This window comes from Periophthalmus magnuspinnatus, chromosome 16 (genome assembly GCF_009829125.3).
Source record: "Periophthalmus magnuspinnatus isolate fPerMag1 chromosome 16, fPerMag1.2.pri, whole genome shotgun sequence".
NCBI lineage: Eukaryota > Metazoa > Chordata > Actinopteri > Gobiiformes > Gobiidae > Periophthalmus > Periophthalmus magnuspinnatus.
Window position 1 is genome coordinate 24,665,178 of NC_047141.1, and position 22,038 is coordinate 24,687,215.

The 22,038-nt window shown below is 38.8% G+C and overlaps 1 protein-coding gene across 1 annotated transcript in view; it reads right to left on the bottom strand.

The window, feature by feature from the left end:
• The window catches only part of fhod3b (formin homology 2 domain containing 3b), a 72,792-nt gene extending 51,264 nt beyond the window's left edge, over window positions 1-21,528 (bottom strand). The window contains exons 1-3 of the mRNA XM_033981285.2: window positions 21,082-21,528; window positions 18,536-18,642; window positions 12,294-12,358 (exon numbers count right to left, since the gene is read on the bottom strand). Of these exons, the coding sequence (XP_033837176.1) occupies window positions 12,294-12,358; window positions 18,536-18,642; window positions 21,082-21,246 (337 nt within the window). The 5' untranslated portion in view covers window positions 21,247-21,528. The remainder of the gene's footprint in view (window positions 1-12,293; window positions 12,359-18,535; window positions 18,643-21,081) is intronic.
• Between the last annotated feature and the right edge of the window lie 510 nt (window positions 21,529-22,038).

Sequence of the window (22,038 nt, forward strand, 5' to 3'; positions counted from 1 at the left end):
ATCCTAAAAGTGCAGCTGATGCTATATTTTGACTCTACAGGCACGCCACGTAACTCATGGCTTAGATTGGCGATGATAAGAATAATATGCTTAATAGCTGCCATCTTGAGTTACAAATTATTTCCTCTACTGCCAAACCTCAAATAGCTCAGGTCTGTTTCAATTTGATAAAGTTATATGTGCCAGGAGAAAGATAGGCTGAAAATGTATACAGGTGCATCAAGGAGGGCATCTGGCATAAAAACAATGTAAAATATAGAGTTAGGTAAGAAAATAATGTTATATCTGTGCATGCATTCACTATGATCAAAACATCATGTCATTCTTAATGCTCTTTATGTAACTGAGCTTCCAAAATTAGTATGAAATTGTAAAATAACTATTTCTAAAGCCAGTTTGATGAGAAACTATCTAACTTTTTGAATGGCCCTATTTTGCCCATTATACCCAAAGCCTCTATTTGTCAACTCAGGAAACAACCGTGCTGTTTTGATGGCACAAACAGCCTTTAAGAACTTTCTGCAGGGGCGCTAATTTGTCATGCTCCTCCACAATATAGAATATATGAGGCCTTCTAGTCTCCTGCTGTTATTGGGGCTTCATTATAAGGAGAAAAATGAGTCCAATATAGACAGAAAGAATGACATGAATTCCTGCATTAAGTGGATGAGGCCCGACTTGCTCCGAGACTTGGATTACACTATGGCCTACTGCCCATACGGAGCTCTTTGTCCCACATTCCCTCCAGCGCATGACAAAAACATAGTGTGTGAGATACAGACCCTGGCACGGAAATCATACAAGATGCTCCAATTGAACAAGATTTTGGACTATTCAAGGCTGTCAATCACACATTCTGGTGAAGTACAATGTCTTGATCTTTCTTTAGCGAGTTAGCTGACACTGGAAGCGGCCGCTGCTTTTCTGTGGACTCAACACTTTCCAAAGATAACATGTGCCAAAGATTTCCCCCTCATGGGCAGGGAGGCCAGATGAGGACCAGACCAAAGAGAGCTCTGTGCATAGCCATAAGGATGTGCATGGGATGTGGCTGATATGGTTTATGGTTACCTGAGAAACAGAAGGAGCACATGTGGTGAAAAGTTGTAGTCTTTTAAACAGGGACAGGTGCTTAGCCTGGCCTGGCCTTGGTTAATGTGCAATGCAAACTTCCAACTAAAAGCTAAAGTTACAAAAACAATACTGGTCCATCCTACCAAACCTAAGCAAAACTAACATCCACGATCTATGCATGAATGTAAATGTATTCATGGGTTTTAGCTTCCTGTTATGTGCATAATTTTGAGGATTTGTTTTAAATTGTTAATTGCCATGGCAACACTTAATTTTTCATCAGTCTGAAACATGTGGATAAGACAGGTTAATTGCATAAAATAGCTTAACAGTCACATATGTTTTATAACCTGGCTCTGAGTCATACATGTACTGTTGTCAGCAAGTATTCATTTGCCAAAACCATCTTAACATTCAACAGGCGCTTTTCCCCATTTTAAAAAGGAAAGCCAAAAAACATGGTTTAGCAGCAAATCACTACATAATTGTGCCCTTAAAACCTTCCATGTTAAATATGTCTGGGAAAAACTTTAAAAAACTATTTCCATCCGATACCCAATTTAATTTTTGACTTTGAACCAATCCGTTAAAGAAAACTTAATCCTTTACCAAACATGATCATTACCTCGCTCAAAAATATTCAGTGAGTGAGCAGTGAATGTGTTGGCAAGCACATCCTATCGTCTGTTTAAGAGATTTGCTTACTAACTCCAGCCCGGAGCCCACAGGCAGTTGACTGAATGATATGATGTTATGACTTTAAATTCTGGGAGCTTGAATTGTGTGCAGTCTCCATAAATCATTGGACGGTGACAGGAGGTGGTCCCCTAGCTCGCTCAGCCCACCCCCGCTGGCTGACCTCCGGGGGCAACGGCTTCCCTCCAGCGTCAACCCAAACAAAAGTGCTCCCATAGCCGCATGTATAGAGGTCGCTCCCAGCCATGCCTTTCATCCTAAAGCGTTTACAGGATCAGAGCATATATAACCATCAAAGAGCAACAGACAGACAGGCAAAGAGGAGCAAAGTAACAGAGACAGAGATGGCCTTTTTGACCTCTTCATATTGGTGTGGGATAATCCTTGGACAGCAATGAGGAGGGGGTCTCCAGGTGGTCCATGAGGTTAGGCGGTCTTAACCCCAGTTGACCCCAGATCACTGCTGTCAGAAGTAGGTGATCTACCCAAAGCTTGTCGAGGAAACTAGAACAATGTGGCATGTCTGTCATGTAAAACAAACAGGGAGGCAGAGGGCTGAGCTGCATGAGAAACAGTGCTGTTAGCAGGAGATTTTGCCATCTGAATTTTAAGTAGTCATTTGGGGTAAAAAATCTGGTCATGGACGTGAAGTTGTGTGAATACTTTACAGCTCAACAAGTGTCCAAGTAATTTTCCTTGTGGATAAGTCATGTTTGTCTAAGTCCAACTGGTGCGTGACTTGTAGGAACATATGACGATGGGATTTTATTTGCAATGTTTTATTCAATAACTACTACTTCTGCTTTAGGTTTCGTTTTTTACTACTATGTGATCAACAAAACACAAATAAAATACAAAGTTTCTACCATTTCCATTCATTTGGACTTGGACCAGGCACAAAGGGCCTTGTGTGACTAACCTAGGGCTATGCAATGAATTGAATTTTAATCATGATTGAGATTCTGTCTTTAATCATGAATGATCAGCTTGGGTCTTTTAAATCGAGGTCCACAGCCAGTCCTCTGTGAGTAAAAGAATGTGGTTTGGAGCAGAGTTCAGACTATGGAAGAAGCTATTTGACTATTTTTTGTGTTTAATGGCAGTCATTATAAGTCTGTATTGTTTATGTTCAGAAAGTTAAATTGAAAGCTGTTTTTATTTGTTTTAATAAGACAAAATAAAACCAAATTGAACACTACAATCAATCAATATGAGAGAAAAATATTTTTGTTACATCAGCCAGCTTTTGACTGACATACGTCAAACACTGAAATGCAACATGCTCTATAAATTGTGAAAACGTATGGATCTCTTTAAAGCTTTGTTCACACATTTGTTCAAACTGTCAAAGTATAAAATATCAAACCCTCCAAAACCATGATCAAATTTATGCAGGGCAGATTTTCAAAACCTGGCTTCTATTACTGAATAAAACTTTGAATAAGATATTTCTCTGTGACCCTGTGAGGTAAAATGATAGTGTCTGTTCCAGGATAAGCTTCAGTGGAGGCCTTCGCTGGCTGGCTTTAGCTCAACTTTAAACACCTCCAAATACTGCAAAACAAACGCTTCAGATGGCAGCAGCGCATGGCTTGGACTCCTGCTCCTGTGTCGCTATGGTAGTCCAGGAATGTCTGCAGTCTGCAACAGCTGACAGGTCAAAGGTCACACACCCCCCTCTGTTTGACTGGTCATCAATGAGGGACACAGTTTGAGTCAGGTATAGGAAGAATACATGAGTCCAGAGAATATAAAAATATAGTTTTTATATAGTTGGTGGATTTGACAGTGGGCCAACACATCTGCTGCTGTGGTTCTGCTCAGCTGCACCAGTGGAAAGTCGAAGCCGGAGCTCGTCTGTGGCTTAGGATGACACACAGACAACAAAATATGCGCTTATTGCAATCTGAATATCCGCTGCAAGGTTTAGTGTCAGAATTCATATGGTTTAACTTGGAAAATAAAAGAGCATACACTCAAATTTAGTCTCATTTTGATCAAACATCCCTGTTCAACACCAGTTTATTAATCATGCAGTATGGAACTTTTCACTAAGGGTTTGCCACATGCTTGACACTATGGAGATGTTTTTGTGTCATCTGAAATGTTCCATAGTATTACAGTAAACATATCTATCGCCATAGAGAAGGGTTTAATCTCCATGTTTAATCTCATTCTGTGTAACATTCTAAACAAAGCAATAGCATCACTATGGAGACAAGCAAGTGGTGTACCCCCAACCAGAAAAGATACGTCATTTCCAAACACAACGATTAAAGGCTTTCATACATGCTTTTATCAAACAAGAGTCTGCATGTTCCAGCATCCACAACTGGCCACATAGACAAACAATACAACACTTTAACTGAAAGACAGGCTTAGACATGGAATAAACCACAACAATGATGTTCAATGACTTCAGACGTGTTACAGGCTACAACTACGCAAACGCTTTTTTCCTTTTCATGTTAAAATGCAGACTAAGCAAAGAGAAGATTGAGTTTGCTTGCTCTCACCACATCTTTAGAATGGGTAAACCCTAAGTCTAAACTGTATTATAACCAAATTTAGTCTACAATTTGACCGATTGTGTAAAAAGATAAAAATACTTCAGAACCATGGGAACATTTTAGTTTTTTTATTCCCTCTTTGAATGATTTGGTTCAACATGAGCTGTGGCCATTGACATAAGATCTGAGTCAGCTTTTGTACTGCACTTCTCCTTAGCAACATCTAACAAAGGTTGTCCAATCGTCTTGCTACGATCTGCGGTGTTCCCCATCAGATCCTCGAGTGAGTCTGAAGTGGAGACTACTGGCTATTCAGATCCCTCATTTCACTCTTCCTACGGCTAAGGCTGGTTGATAAGATGGTTTGCCAAAAGCCTACCTAACTATTGAACAGAATTGCTACACAGTCCGTAAGGTATCCTATTCTCCTTGATTTTGCCTTCTGAAGTCGTAAATCCCATGCATTTTAATGTGAACTGATTTGCCACAGGTTTTTAACTTAAAAGGCTCTTCCTGATACAGCTCCTTCCATCTATCAATGCCAATGCTTGCAAGTGGTACACCGAATAAATAACAGTATGATGCATTCAGTGTGTGCAAATGTAATCTTTTAGTTTGTCATCACTGCTTATCTGTTCCACATTTTTTATATTTGAGCCTTTCGGAAAGTTACCCATAAGTCCCTGTGAAAAGATAAATTTTACTTTTCTTCCCTCTTCAATGGAATTACATCACCTCTAAAAATAACACGTTGTACCTTGGCCTTGAAAGCGCTTGCAGCTTATGAAATCAAACCTGATATTTACAGTGGATCTGAATGCGAACCAGCATGGACCTTGATATACACAGTCATTCCTAAAGCCTTCGTCATTTCTGCTCTCTGGGTGGTTATAATGCTTTGCTGCAATCCTCACATCAATTCAACCCCTGCTAAATGGCCCTGGGTCAGTTTGCCTTATGTTTCCATTGGCGCGTTGCCAGTTAAGAGTGATAAAGTGTAAAAGATGGTGGGTACAGGTGTTCGGGAGTGGCCTAACACCTGATATAAGCACAAAAACACGGATTTCCCTGAATTAAATGACGAGTATTTACCCAAAACAGTGCACAATACACTTGGAACCCAATCTTAGCACCTGTAAATGACAACATCCCATATACATTCAATCAAAGTCAGCCGTAATAGTGAAATGACTCAAAGTTAACCAGCTGTGGCAACATGTCCTGAAAGCAGTCATAATAGCGCAGATCGAGAGAACACTGGGTGACTGACAGTTACAGCAACAGCCCAAAAAGTAACTTGATTTTATGACGCATTTCACAGACTTTCCGAGTAGATCCGGAGAGAGAGATTTCCTTACAAAGGTGCTGACATGAAAGTGAAACAGGAAGAAAAGAAGCCAGCATGACATGTGTGAGAGGAGGTGGAATTCTGTGGCACACTGGGACTTGGAGCAGAGCCAAAGGGGTACTGCGCTGGGGTCAGTGGGGCTTCCTTCAATGTACCGCCTGCCACACATGCTGCCCGTGTCTGTGTGCATGTGTGTATGCATGCAGAAATGGTTCACACCTGGACATTTATTTATTTGAGAGGTAAGATAGAAGAAATATATACCGATACAGAATACAAAATAGAGTAGAATATGGCCAAGTATGTAAGCTCATACGCCCTATTCCAAATGTAGTTATTATAGTATTAACAAGGCAAAATAAAATTACACCATGATATGACAAAATAAATATACTTCTACATTTTAATTTCTGTCTTTGTAATAATAACTTATAGTTTCTTGCAGATAGTATGGGGTACAGTCTATGTAAAGGCCATGCAGGCAAATATTGATCTTACTGTTTTGCCATGTAAAATAAATAAACAAAATAACAAATCACAAACAATGGGCACAGGCAATTTACAATTTACATTAAAGTAGCTACTGCAAGTGCAATGAGTAATATTCAAATTGTTTGTTAAATCCAAATATACAAGGATTTTAAGCCACTATAGCCAGTGCCTCATGGTCTTTCTCTCAGTATTTCCTCGTCCTCTAATTTAAACTGTCCTGGACCAAGTGTAGATATGCAACAAGCAACACTCTGTGGACATCAGTAAATGTTAGTGGGAATAAAAACAAAGTCAGATTCTTTCCCAGTGCCTTCGTCTGTGCAGTCAGCTGTTTAGAGTCTGTGGCTGCTGAGGTTACACACCTGTCCAGTCCACTCACAAAAAGGAGGCTTGAGTGCTTAGAGAATGTCTTTTTCATCTACCTCTTATCCTCACCCACTGGGTCATACATGTTGGGTTAAAATGTTAAAAAATCACATACATGGAAAGGGACTTATCAATAGTCCCATTTCTGCTACTAAGACATGTTAGATTAGATTCTGTGCTTTCCGGTGAACAAAATATAAACTAATCATGTACATATGTTATGGTTTAAGAACCAGTAGAAAAGTATAAAATGTCTTCTTTACAGACAGATAGACAGTGAACATCCCCCAATAAAATAATGAGTAGTAAAGGCTTAGAGCTCATGGTGTATTCCAACATTGTCTCTCGTAAACAGATGAAAAAGAACCTCTTCAAATGAAAATCTAGAGCACCTTCTATTTTGGATAGCTGTGCGGCTGTACTCGAGACAACTGAAACCAGATGGGCCCTTAATATGGGAAAGCTCTTACATGTGGATGTAGTATATACTGTATGTGCATGTGAGCACGCTTACAAGAATTATGATTATAACAGTAGTGCAAGGGGGGTATGGAGCAAACAGTGAAAGCCAATCATCTGATTGTAAAAATAGGCAAAACGGTAATTATGTTGAATACTCAGACTGTCAAAGATACAAAATTGCTCAAAGAATATGAACAATTCTTTACTTTCTACACTACACAGATTACATAGTGCTTTTTCTATACCCAAAGCGTTTTACATTGCATTTTATTATTGACTCAACCATGCTCTGGTGTAGCAGACAACCACATTCATATGTAGGCAATGTGGGTGAAGTATCTTGCACAAGGACACAAAAAAAAACCTCACAATTCAGACCTAAGCACTGGGCTTGGGGGCAATCACTCAACTATTGAAACACAGGCATATGCTGCACATACCATATAACTTGTATTGAATATGTATTTTTGCATATCTTAGGGCTGCAAGATTTAGGAAAAATATCAAATTGAGATATTCTGACAAACATTAGTGATTAGATTTTCAATTTATGTTTTAATAATTAGATTTAGTTCAAAGCTCACATTTTTAACACATACATAAGAGCCTTTCAGACCATGAATGCACAGACTTAAACTACAGGGTTAACAGTTTTTTTTAATGCAGAATAAGACATAATATTTTGTTGTTTATGGAGAAATGACTTGTTAATTGCGTCTATTGAAATTGCATATCTCTTTTGGTTTATTTTTTACTGAGCAACCCTGATGATAACTTCAACCCGCAAAGTTGTCCGAGAGCAAAAACATCGGACATAAGGAGCCCACGTGAGGCGAGTGAATGGTCTGGCTGTAAATTCAGACAGATCCTCTCACATGTCTCCTTCCTGGCCTGGTGCTGTTTGCATTGGCCCCCCAGTGTGACTCTAAGCCCCTGATCCCATTTTAGGTGTGTTGTGGAGCGAGAAGGAGGAGAAACAGGGTGTCATGGGAGCCATATGATCCGAATGTGTTTAATTATTCCTCATTCTTCAGTGACAGAACATGACAGGGCACCTCATATGATGCTTTGATGGACCGCACTCTCCAAGAATGTAATACCAGTTGGGCCATTCTAAAGATGCAAGGGTATCTTAGGATGTCTCTGTTAGTTCATTCTTCAAACATCCTGGTTCAAAACATTCACAGACATTCAAGACATTTCCCTTATCCCCTGGGTTGTAATTTCAAAGTTGAAGAAGTTAGTGGCGTTAACAGAAGTTCAGGCAAAATCTCATGATGACTCATTGTGAGACGGTGTAAATCAAAATGGCAGGTTACGTACTGTGCTGCCAGATGCTGCCAATAAGCCAATAATAAAGGCAGAGGTCAACCACGGCATTTACCAGCACATTTAAGCACTTTTTTTTAGATAATACTACTGTATACCAAATGGTACAATGCATTTTTTTCAGAATCTAAATATTTTCTACGGAACTATAATAAAGTTGCAGATGGTTCAGAAAATATGTGACACTGACACACTAACACACTGGACTTACTGGGGGGAGTGGAAAAGGGCTTTAGAAAACCACTCTAATCCACAGGTGATCTGATCCCCTTAAGACATGGTCCCAACCCCCTCCCCATCTGGGACTGCTGCCCCCTGCAAACACATACCTAACCAGTCATATTTCCACTAAAGCAGGAACCCAAACAGTTATTATAAAAAAAACTACAGTGTATCCTCTTCCCTTTTCACAACCACAAAACTTTCAGCTGTCAACCTGGAGATTAAAACTACCAATTTAACTAAATTATAGCCACAGTAAGCTCCACAAGTCAGTCCCGGCATTGCAGTGAATCACAGTGGAGAGCAGAGATTATAAAAGTTGTAAAAGATGAAGCAGATAATCCACTCAGAATGTGTCACCTCTTATTAAAGCCGTCACTCCTCTCCTGGGATCACAGTGTCGACAGATGAACCTGCCTTTAAAGGCCACAGATAGGCGGTATAAGGTGATAACGTGAGTAGTAAGGTACTATTGTGTAACAATAACTGTGTAAATGACCTTTATTTTTTGATTGTTTATTATCTTCCCTATTGGCCATTGTCTTGACACTGGCTACTCTTCTTGGGTCCTCAAATCTAGCTCCATCATATAAAGATAAAAAGAAAAAAAACATACTGTGTTTTCAGTTTGAAAATATAGATAAAACACTGCAGTTTACAATACATATTCTTTTTTGTCATTAAGCATTTTACAGACATCTGTAACCACCTCAGTTTTCTGTCTTAAAATTAAGCTTGGTTTAGGCTCAACCTTTACAATCAAAACTTGATTATAAAGTTTTTCAAAGCGTGCAGGATTGTTGAGGTGTGTGGACGTGAAGTGATACAAAACAACTCCATAAATCAGACCTGCGGCAGAGCTTTCGCTGCAGACGTGCACATATCTGAGGCTGTCCCATGTAAAGATCCATGTGTTTGTGAACACTAATGACTATCATTATAAAAGCACTGCTATGGTTTGAGCTTTGGTTTAACCTGACAGTCACACAGACACTAGATGGGACACACAACAGAACACAACACAGTCCACAATGACAAAATGTACCTAAAATGTATAGTCTAGGTTTGTAAAAATTTAAAATAATGAAAAAAATCAATACCTGGATAAGTATCAATTATAAGTATTGATATTTTTAAAAAATCTGATAAATAGGACAAAATGTAACTTGGCCTGAATAGTTTCAGAACTAAGGCCACATTCTAATATTAAAACTACAATATTATTATAAAATTATAAAACTACATTCTTTTCTATTTGGAATTTTAGTATTATGAAAACACTAGTATACTCTAATTGTGTTTAGGCTTCACAACATGTACACCCACCTCAGTGCATTTCTCTAAACCCTACTGTCATAACATTGTATTGCATAACAAACTTATTAAGGCGAAACAAAAGAGAAAGATTTGGATCAAAAAGCACTGACAATCCCGGGGCTCCCTTTGGGGACAGTGTTGGATTTATGAATGAATTCATTCAGACAGAGACTTCAGACTTTGTTTATCATTGTAAGACTAAAACACAACCTCTTCAAACAAAATAAATTGCCAAGACCATTCGCCACAATTAGACTCAAATGTTGGAACCAGTTACTGTACAATGTTGTTACAGCGAGGACATTGCCCAGACTAAATAAATCAAGGAGCTTCTTGGGAAGTCGCAACAGGTGGCTGTCAACTTAGAGGGTCATCATCCACTTAGGCCGGGCCACAGTCTGTCTGGCTCTGCACAGGATTCACAAACCAGGCCCAGGTAACAGCAGGGGCACTGGAAGAGTCCTCACTTTAACTTTACGCACAGGATCACATCAATGAGATTCTAGTCCAAGAGCATCCCTGGTTTATTTACTACACATGTAACAATATATGACAAAATACAACAGTGGTAGTTTCATGACAAGTGACTATGTTAGGGCTGAAATGATTAATCGAGGAAATCCAGTAATTTTACTAAAAAGCTCTGATTATTGTTGCCTCAATGATTCATTTAATTATTATAATTCTTTCAAATTGTGTGAAACTGAAGCGCACAGAATCAATGCAGAATTTGTAAAGAGTGGAGAGACCCGGAGGATTCTGATGATAAAAAAACTGTTCATACAAGAGCGCAACAAGGGGCATGGAGGCTAAAGTAAACACCACACGAAGCTAGCACAGGAAAATGACTCGTCCTCAGTGATGCAGAGCTCAGAGCTCAAAGCTCAACACGACAGGATAAACACATGTTTGCCTCTTATCTTAGCTGAAAACTTTAATTAATTAATAAAAAAACTGTGACTGTAGGTCAGAATGAATGTGGCCTGTTAACAAGTAAATTGGTATTAAACATTCTAGGGACATTTTCATCCGTTCTATCTACAGCAAAATATTACTGATGTGCAATTAAGAATAAGATGTTATTTCAAGCAGAAAAAAGGAAGTGTTTGTTTTTACTATAAAAATAACTAATATGCTTTTAAGAATATTTTATTTTATGTTAGGGTAAAAAACTTAATAGATTACAGTACTCAGTTAACTGAAGTAAATAATCAATAGATTACTCAACTAAAGTAATCGATAGCTGCAGCCCTGGACTATGCATCTAAATTTCATCTAGGGTGGACTGGGAGGTAACCAAAACAATAACCAAACAATCACATTTTTTTAGAGTGTAGCAAATCCCAATTCAAATTTGACAACATATCATGTGCTCTTTATATAATCATATATATATATATATATATATATATATATATATATATATATATATATATATATATATATATATATATATATATATATATATATATATATATATATATATATATATATATGTCATCTGCTGTGTCTGAAAGTACAAACTTTATTCTGCAGAGCAAGGAGAAGGTTCTGAGAGCTGATTCACACCTGGAAGTCACCACCAAGGACAATAATCAAAGAGGCATTCAGGAGTTTGGTCCCAGTTTGATTTTTATCATCATATTGTCCAACCTCAGAAAATTTCCTACCAGGTCTCCAGCACTGGTGGTCACTACCTATCCAAAGTAGCCCAAGACAGCAACAATGAAGAATACTTGCTGCATAATAGGGATTTGATATTTCTGCTAGGTGTACTCTGTCAATTAAACATAATAGTATAAACACAGTAGCTCCGGTTTCTTGGTAGTTTTATCTAAATTTGTGGTAGACTTTTTGGTGAAACCGAAAACCGAAAAAAAAAAAAAAAAACTGAAATCAGAGAGTTTACTAATAGCTTTTCCAGACTGTAGGTTATTTTTGCACTTGTGGGGGCACAGTTTTCCTCATGTTTTGCGAGATCATACAGTGCATGAAACCAAAATGAAATTACTGCAGATTTTGTCTATAACTTTAGTGTTTCATGTACTTTGTTTATCAATCAGACATCCAATGTAAACAGAGAGGAGACTGACACATCTGTGAGTAAAGGATAAGCCATTTGGGGCCTAATGTTATTAAAGCTGAACTGGTATTGACTGTGTGTCGTGTGTGTCAGCACATGTGGCCTGGGTGCACGCTGCATATGGTTTCACTCAGCTCTTTGCACTAGTTCCTTCACATTACTCAGAGACACCGGGAGGCCCAATAAAACCAAGTGACAGAACACAGTAACTCCGAAACATAAAGAAACGTGTTTAAGGCATCTGCTTACTGCCCCCACTCTTGTTTCAGGCTGGTGATCAAAGGCTGTTTGACCTCACAAACAGATTTACGTGCCACTGTGTAACTAGTTTTGCATTGATATGAATCATCTTTTTAAACAATACAAAATGAGTAGTGGTCATTTTGTTACTCACCGATGCAGGCGTGGACTCTGACTGACAGCTGAGTCCGAAGAATAATGCTGTGTTTCTTCCCTCTCCTGAAAAAGAAAGTGGTTGATTTTATAATTTGTGCCCATCTCCAATACAGACACATATGATACAGACTATAAAACTGGAAAAGTTGAAGTTGAATAATAATGTTATTGGTCATTGAGATATTTATGAGTATTTCTTGGCAAGTTCACCTCATGTATATAAGTATGTCCAACATATATTCCCAGTCGAACTACAAAGCCTTGAGTCTATGAAGGATGGGAGTGTCTCACAGGTCAGCTCCGCCGCTGTGTATTAATAAAGATGTGAAGACTCTGTGACCTCCTGTCAACAGCTCACAAAGACTACAATGCAGTAAAAACAAAAGCAGCAACATTGACAACGCTGCTCCAGTCACCAATGAGTCCACTATGTAACTTTTCTGGCGAAGGGCATGCCACCTTGTTGTCTCATTGGTGATACTAGTGCTCTGCCTGATTCCACAGTATGGCATTAAAGGAGACTAGCAAGTGACATCCATAAATCAAGGCTAGAAATAAAGCATCTGTAACTGAATAAATGCAAGATATATTTTAATGATATACGTTCCCCCTCACCACTACCAGACCATTCACACTTCACACTTGCACATCAAAATTAAAACTCAAACTGGGCCCAAACCAGGACCAAACCAAGGCAAGTGTGAACGTGCCCTAACTTAGAGATCTTGCCCCATATTTGTACTTAATCCATTGACTACTGTCCTGCTACTTAAGCTGGCAGACATGGCTCTTGACAGCTCAGCAGGTAGAGTTGTGCAACACTTTTAATTGGACTCGCTGACAAATAGGCTTTTATTCCCTTATTACAAAAGCCGTATGTGTCGGGGTGGCTCTGCTCCAACAGAAGGCTCACTGGTTTTGCACCACTCATATAAGACAGCTTACACTATCAGTAGCACAGCATTAGCATAGCATTAACTTTGCACCATTATCCTACTACAGTTTGGCATGAGGCAGGGATATTTGATATGCCCACTGTTATCATGCCCCCTGTGTCACCTTAACAGGCTAAGGTGACACGGGGGTATTATCTGTCAGTGTAGATCTTGTCAAAATGAGATGGTAGATTGTGGTAATATGGGAGCAAATAAGTAAGCTATTTTTCCCAAGTGCCTGTTTTATTTTCTCCAATGCTGTAAGTTGATATCTGTGATTAAACCAGACATGAGGCTACACAGACCAAGATACTCATTAACAAATAAGTCTACACCAGCAAAGATTGTCAGACACCTATTGGACACCTACAGTGCAAATCATCACCATGGAAGAGACATGCTTAATGTTTACATTTAGATGCATCTTTTTTATTTACAGTGAAATCCAAACTACTGCAGTTAATGATGTTTATACATGACTTTACATTTGATTTGTTTGTGGCAGTGAAAGACATTTTTTTCATTGACATTTAAGCAAATTATTAAAACTCCCCTTTAAACTTGTAACTTGCAACCAGGTAACTTCTCCAGGCACAGGATTACTATTTGATTTGTACTAGGGATGCACCAATCCGATACTGATGAAACAAAATTGCTGGATCGGATATCGATTTCCAAATATTGGTTCAGACGATATCCTGGTTGGACATATAATTTGATGTAATAAGACTATTTACTCGTCTAGTCAGCCCATTAAGTTTGAATTTTTATCTATACAAAGCTATTCCCTAGTTACTTTAGAGATAAATCACAGCTACATAACACATTTGGATCAGTTCTGTCTCATATTGTTTTTGATTAAAGGAAATAAATGCTGTTTTCAGTCTCTGCACTGGTATTGGTTAATATCTGGTACTGGCAGACATTTCAGGATACAGTATCGCAATCGGTATCGGAACTGAAAAAGCTGGATCGATGCATTTGTAATTTGTACTGTTCACTATTTTCCTAATTTCTCTCAAGTGTATATATGGATGGGAAAACACTATAATATTGTTTAGTGTGATTTAAAAAAAAAAAAAAACGGTTGAAATAACTGTGGTACATTTTGTATAATTGTAATAATCTCCAACAAAACTGACCACTTATCCATGATGTTCTTTGGTAGATTATTGTTGTTTTCAAAAATAACAAAGTACAATTTTATAATAGTTGTTTAAACATCATATACCTTCTAAAAGTATATCCTAACACAGCATTTACTATACCAGTGGATGTCTGCCAGCACTGCTCTTTCTGGCTTTGTCTAAGACAGCCATCCACAAATGAGGGTCCACAGAACGTGAATACAAATAAACTAAAGCCTCTCTACAGCTTACAGAGCGATTAATAGCAGACAGGAAGGCCCCACTAAGAGCCATTGAATCAGCATTTTCACCACTTGCCAGCGAGGCGGCATCAAGGGGGCAAAAAGATGGAAAAATTAAGCACAAGAGTAACAAAAAAGCTTTATTTCACAGTAGAGCTCATTCATTAACCATTTACCAGCACTACGGCAGCCAGTAACCAATTAAACTCAGCTATTCAATTCTGTTAATAACAGACTAAACTGCTGGGCAAACAGACGATACAGTGTGTTTTGCGTCCTAAAACTTTAAGCCCCATGATGTTTGACAATTCCTCTGGTTCTTTTCAAATGCACTTTCCGTTTTTCTGCTCCAAATGAAAGTCTAGTGTGCTCTGTGTCTCGGCAACAATGTCCAAGTGGGTCAGAAAGATGAAAATAATGAAAACTGTCCAGTGAGAGATGATAGGGTACGATTAGGAACCCGAAATACTTGCGGTCTGCAGTGAAGTCGCTTTAATATAGACTTCTAACTGGTTGTCAGACACATCAAGAGCAGTCAATAAAGAATGAAGGGCATATTTGACACAATGGTTTCTGGCTGGCTTGCATGTTTTTCACTTCAGAAATAAGGCGGAGGAATTTGAAAAAGTGTCTTCTGTAGTGCCAGCTGGACATTTCACATGCGGAATCAATTAGGCAGTCAATAACATGTGATCTTCGAAAGACAAGCCAGGGCATATGTGTCCTTGAGGATTTGACTAATCATATGTCAATCAATGCCAAGTGAAAGTAATACCCAAGCAAAATGGTAAAACTTCACACATGTATAGGAGATGTATATTTTCCTATTGCAAATCCAACTTTCTGTAAAAATTCTCAGCCGGCAAACACTCCCTCCTCTGTAAAAGGTAGAAAACTGTGTGTGTGAAAAATAACACTGTGTAAAAAAAGATTTCATATCAAATTCTTATTTTATAAAAGAAAAAGAACAGTGAAATGTAATTAGCATGGTTCCAGGCCACTGTTTTTGATTTAAAGATGTTTACGCAAAGTCTTTCCTAAAAATCAATAATCAAAATCAGCTCTATATATCGGCCCAAAAATATCGGCAGAGCTTATCAACCATGCTCTTGCTCTGCATTCTAAACAATTGGTATCAGTAACACATATCGGTCGATCTCTACTACAGATTTTACCTACTGTCAAAAACAATAGATTCTTTGTTAGTTTGTGATTAAATGGCCAGACATATTTTTTGCTGAAACAGAAAAAGTCTAGTGTTGTCATGATAGTAACATTTCAACCTCAATTCCGATACAAAGAAATAGACGTGGCACATATTTGATTTCGATACCACAATGATAATTAATGAAACATAATTTTCAGCACTAAATAACAAGACTTTCTTTGTGTTATACTTTCATGTGGTGTTATACTAAGGCTGATAAAGCTCAACGTTATTCTAAAACTATTCAGAAATGGTCAACATGTTTTGTATCGATATTTGTTCAACTGTGTATCTACTTTTGACATAAGTTTTACTCTACAAAGTTTGTGCACTATGGGTTCAATTGAGACAGTGGAGTTAGTGCTTTAGCGGATGTCTCTATATCTCAAGGCTGCGTGCAAACCCTCCACCAGAAAAGTTACACAGTGCACCTTTAACACTGTTGCTGATTTATGTTTGAGTTGACTCAAAGTTAGAATCAAAACCAGGGTAGACCTTCGGGCCAGCTAACATGGTGTGGAAGTGATTACGGCCCTTAAGCTCTTATGACATGGATCTCTGCGGCGGTCTGTCACTATAATCTGATTGTACAGACACCAGGTATGACACAGGCACCTCAGGAATGTAATCTGTCATTAATATCAATTACCAGTGCAGCCCATGGCCAGTGATCAGGAGGAGGCAGGAACGCAGACTGCACAGAATATGCTTTCCTGCGGATCAGGGCTAAGATTACAGCAAAACCCAGGAGACCACCACTACAATAACATGGTTCACGAAAAGTGATGGAGGTATGACCGCTATAGACAGTTTTGAGCAAAACATCAAAGAATAATGTATTTGGACCTTACATAAGACTTTGGAAATCCCATTAGTGGTAAATCATCATGAACACTAGATAAGACTGTCTTTGACTAATCAACCCTTAAGTTATTTTATCTGTACTATTCTGTAATATTAAGAACCATTATTAAGTACCTCGAAGGAGCAGGTAGCTATGGTAACTACGAGCTTCAAGTTAAAGATGGACCGTGTAACTTTTTTGGTTGGAGGCCTATCAGGTGCTTCTCTGAGATTTGTCTGGCTTCCACAGAATCTGAGTGGGCTTGTTTATCCACAGATCTGATTTGTAACTTAGCTTAGTGGCATCATCTGCTAGTTTATCACGGTATGATACATGCCAGACAAAGCAATAACACAGAGACAAGCAGGTGGTAGACTCCCAACCAGAAAAGTTACAACGTACACCTTTAAGTAACCTGACTGGACTGATAGAAGTAGAAAGTAGCCAACACCACCTGAAAAGATAATGTGTAAAATAGATTTTCTTTTGCATTATGTTACACGATACAGCTAAAATGTTGCTTCTTATGTTTTAGATCTGTCAAAAATCCTTCTGAATTTTAATAAAGAGGGCAGCCAAAAATATCTAGATGTTGTTTTAAAATAACAAGCTTACCTGAAACCATTTCATTAGCTCCATAATCATCATATCAACAATACTGAGCCGAGGGGGTCTAATCTCATGCGCACAGTGCCAGAATCTACTACCAAACACAACTGCCCTATTTCTACAGAATAATTGGCTAACCACCTTCACCCCAGCCTCCATAGAAAGCCCTGTGTGGGTTTAATGACACACATCCCATACCTGCCTGTGCCAGCTGGCAACCTACACAGTCCGACCAGAGAAGAAGTGGACGACTCTAACCTCACAGCGCTCAATAAGCACCTAACAATTTCACATGGAGCGAAGAAAGGACACATATCCACTGTCCAATAGAAACATCAAATCCAGAGAGCAACTTATGAATTCCAAGTTGGACAAATAAATCTTTACGTGTTTGTGGTCCCGCCAACCAGACACGCTCATGCCAGCTTTAGGGTATGAGAATTCAAAATAAAACGGTGATATGTGAGATCACTGTACATGCGAAAAACATGTGGGGTTAATAAAACAATTGGAACGCATATGTGTATGAAAGTAAAACATTTTAAAGCTTTCTTTTCTTGATCCAGATCCACTTATATGATGGCTAAATCATACTCTAAGCAATTTACCCTGGTCTGATGGCATGGCTGTGGTTGATCTGTATCTAATGAGGACATAGCAGTGAGAGTGATTACTTATGAGATATGTCCACACCTCCTAAGTGACCGCATGACTTCACTGTTGCTTTAGGGCCAGGTATTTGAAGGGTCACCACTGAACACATGCCATGGAAATTCTGCAACAATTGGTCAGAATGTAGGGCACCGTTCCTTTCATATGGTTGATAAAAAGAGCAGGCATTTTGAATTGACTTGTTGAGCGCCAAAGTTCCCCACTTGCAGAATGACAATATTTAATTGCCATCATTCTGACATACAAACATTCATCAGGTTGTTTTAAATAATAGTGATCCATCTATTAGCCGATTTGTTATTGTGATTTGAGATATATGTTTAAAAAGGAGGATTCTGTTCAAAGTACACATTGTAAGCAACTCCAGGAGCATGAACATTTGAGAGAAGACTGAAATATGACTGATAAACTAATACAAGAATCCCATGCATCTATGTAGACATCTAAACTACAAATACAACTATCTATGTCTATCTACTTATCTATAGATAGGATATTTAGTTCTCTACAGAAGATATTGTATTATCTAAATGCAGCCTTTGCAATTCGATTATTGTGCCAACTCAAATGGCGCTAAATCAAATTGTATAAATCATTTCCTTACCCTCCATCCTCCTGAAAGCCTTCCAGTTCATCTCGCTGCTCTGCCAAGGTCGACTCCAAGTCAAGGTAGCTTCCATTATGGGACAACTGCAGAGCACAGTCATCAGGCTAAAAAGTAAAGGGAATAAAATCAAAACAAACCAATAGATATACAATGTGAACAGCATAATCACAAGCAAAATGCGAATAGAGGACTGCTATGTGGCCATGTGATTGATATAACTTAAATTGTTTTATTGGTGGAAAGTCGTTTTTCCTCTCATTTAGCCTATTTCATGTACTGTTACTACTGATATATATATAGTTGCTTGTGATATACAGTATTATGTTTATTTAGATTATGAAAGTTCATCCCAGCCTCTCCAATATCCAATTTCTAAAATATTAACATATTGTGTCATCAGTTCATACTACTAATTACTCAGAGTCTGTGTATTCAGGTTGGGTGATCCAAATAAAAGTCCTTAAATCCAGGAAACAGATTATCAGAGGCAGCAGCTCTCTTAACTGTGCTTTGCTCAGGACATGAACCCAGTGTGTCTTTGCGAAGGCCAAGTCCAAAGACCAGACCACAAGTCTCTCACACTGAGGTCTGGCCTCTCCCTTCAACCACCATTCTGTGGTCCTCTGACCGGGTGGTAGTCAGGGATCAGACTAAAAATAAATAGAAGACCATTTCCAATTGAATTTTGGTCATAATTCAGAAATAATCTGTTCCATTAATACATTCCACCAACAGCCTTTCTGAATGGTTCTGACTGTGATACATCGTTCTTCTGTCTGTTTAGCACTTCATATCAGTTGGACTCTGTAAATGTAGAGGAGCAGTGGCTCTACTCCAAGCTCTTTGCAAGCCTTTGGCCCCTATCGCTATGAAACAGTACCATTTAAAAATCAAAAATAAGTAGTAACAACTAACCGTTTTTGTTTTTGTGTATGTACATTATATTTCTATAAAAATGATTTGAAATTTTGAAGATTTGAAAATCTAAAGTAGAGAAGAGCATTGATAAAGTTTAACTTTAATATGAACCCAGAGACATGACCTTATTCTCCCTGACTACAGTGTGATGTTGCCTGGTATTGGACAGGGCCCTCTGCTGAGACAACACTCCCAGATGCACTGACCAGCAAAACCTCAGCTCTGCATAACAATGTGCAAAAGAATTTAAAGGAGTCCCAACAGGCACCAAGAAGGAACCTGTACTTTAGAGCATTTAGCATAACTTCTCATTATGGGACTCTGTAATTCCTGATGGAGAGAAATACAAGGAAACACAGCAAACAAAGATGGTTAAAGAGAGTCCACTCCCAGAGCTTTCTCCCATCCTTGAATTTACTTTGCTGAAGCCTCAAGGCCACTGAGCCACAGGCCAAATCTATTCATCTAAATGTGAATGCCAAACTGAAACTTGTGCAATATTTTTCTGCAATAAAGTCTATAACTAGTGATTACCAGTATTCAATTAATATATGGTGTAAATAGATTAAACACTGTAGAAAATAGTTAAACAAAATTGTTAACTATTTGTTCATATAGTCCAAACTGCTTAGTAACAGCCTTCTACTTCAATAAAGATGCTCAGTGATGCTTCTTTCAAGATAATTACTGACTTATTCTACAGTCCAGATGACCTATTAAACATTTAGGCAGCCTGTGTATAATACATGTTAGAAACATTGATGCAAACTAACATCAATTCTTGGACATCCAGTTTACCCCAGCCTCCACACTGGAACTGACAGCGACAGCACAGGCAGAGCATGTGTAAGCTGTTTGGACTCCCTGTGCACCATGTGTTAGCAGTGAGCTATTAATACTGGACTGACCAGGGCATCCACCGAGAAAGCATGAGACACCAGGTTTGTTTTTGGGGGTATTTAGAGGTTCACACTAAAGTCACAGCTACTCACAATCACTTGTACTGTCAGTCCAAACTATATGTGATTGATCAGGTTAATAATGAAGTTAATAGAAAAAAAATACTTGTTTCTGTCTAAGGTGCAGGAGATTCAATGCTAAACCTGATCTGGCCTGAACCCTGTTGTGTTTGTGTTTTTAATTCCGCCCATTTCTTCCCCAAACAGTAGTAAGTGCTACCATCCCACCCTGCTGCTCTGTCTGAGTGGCCACCAGAATAGAAGCCAGGCTTGTGGTGATCCACAACATCCTGAGGCTGCCGTGACTTATCCAGCCAGCCAAACTCAGGACACAGCACCACAGAGGAGATAAAGAGAAGAAAGAGCTCAATTCAAAAGTGATAGTGAATAAACTATTAAACAAACATCAACAAAGGATTATGAAGCAACTTTACAACATCACAAAATTCAAAACATTTAAGGTGAAAACTTGACTTGCAAGTATTTCACCATAACTTTGATATTTGCATGAACAAAAGAGCACTAATAGAAACTCACAGTATTATTATTATCACCAAGTTGTTTTTATTAATATAATGTAGTACAATTTTTTTTAATCCACATCTTCAATGTATGGGAATGAACAACCTGAGTGCCAAGAAATAAACTGACAGTAGTTGTGCTTACCTTCTGTGGTGCCTTGAGCAGCCTGTGGACTCCAGAGATCTGATTGATCAGAGGGATGTCCTCTCTGAAGGTGTACAGAGGTGGTCTGGTCGGCTCGGGGAAGTTGGTGCTGTTGAATGGATCAGTATCATCTAAGAACTGCACCCTGCTCACAAAAGTCGCCATACTGTATCCATGCAGCGTCAGATCATCAGAATATCAGATGCGCCAGACAGACTCCTGCAGAAGCACAACCATGCAGCCCGGGTTATCCTTGGACTTTCTCCATTGGTTCAACGCAGTGCACGATACTGCAGACAGTGTCTATCACAGCTCAAAACAGCAAGTTAAGTGAGAAGACAAACGCACGCTGCCGCAGTATCCAAGGGCATAGCGGGCGGAGCTGATGGACTCTGCCGACGGGACCGCTACACTTGGCGCCTGTACTGAGAGCGATGTGTGAGCTGCTCGCTCCTCTCGCTCAAACTCAGCCAAGGGACCCGGAGTCAGAGCTCAGCCGGCAGAGAGAGATCAGATTACAGGCGCACTGGCGGCCTCCTGTGGCGTAAAAGGGGAGTGCGCCATAGGACGGCCTGCTGTCAGGAGTCAGCTACTGTAGAACTGACACTGGACATGCTGCGGCTTCAGATAACATTTTAGAGCTAGTTTAATTACTAACTTTTATCAAAGTAGACTGAAAAAAATATATATTTATTTGATCTATTTATGTACAGCAAAGCATAGCATTAATTTGCCATGGAACCATTTTTTTATTTGTACTGAAAATAAATAATGCATAGGTATTTTATGATGCAAACAATTATTAGCTAAATATATATGTATTTATGTCTAAATACTCAAGTTAAATGGAGAAATTATGAAATTATTGATTCCTCAAAATTTGTTTCATCAAACAAACTGAGCTAATGTGCTTTGGACTTTCATTAAACCCCTTTTGTCTTACTCAGCAAAAGCATA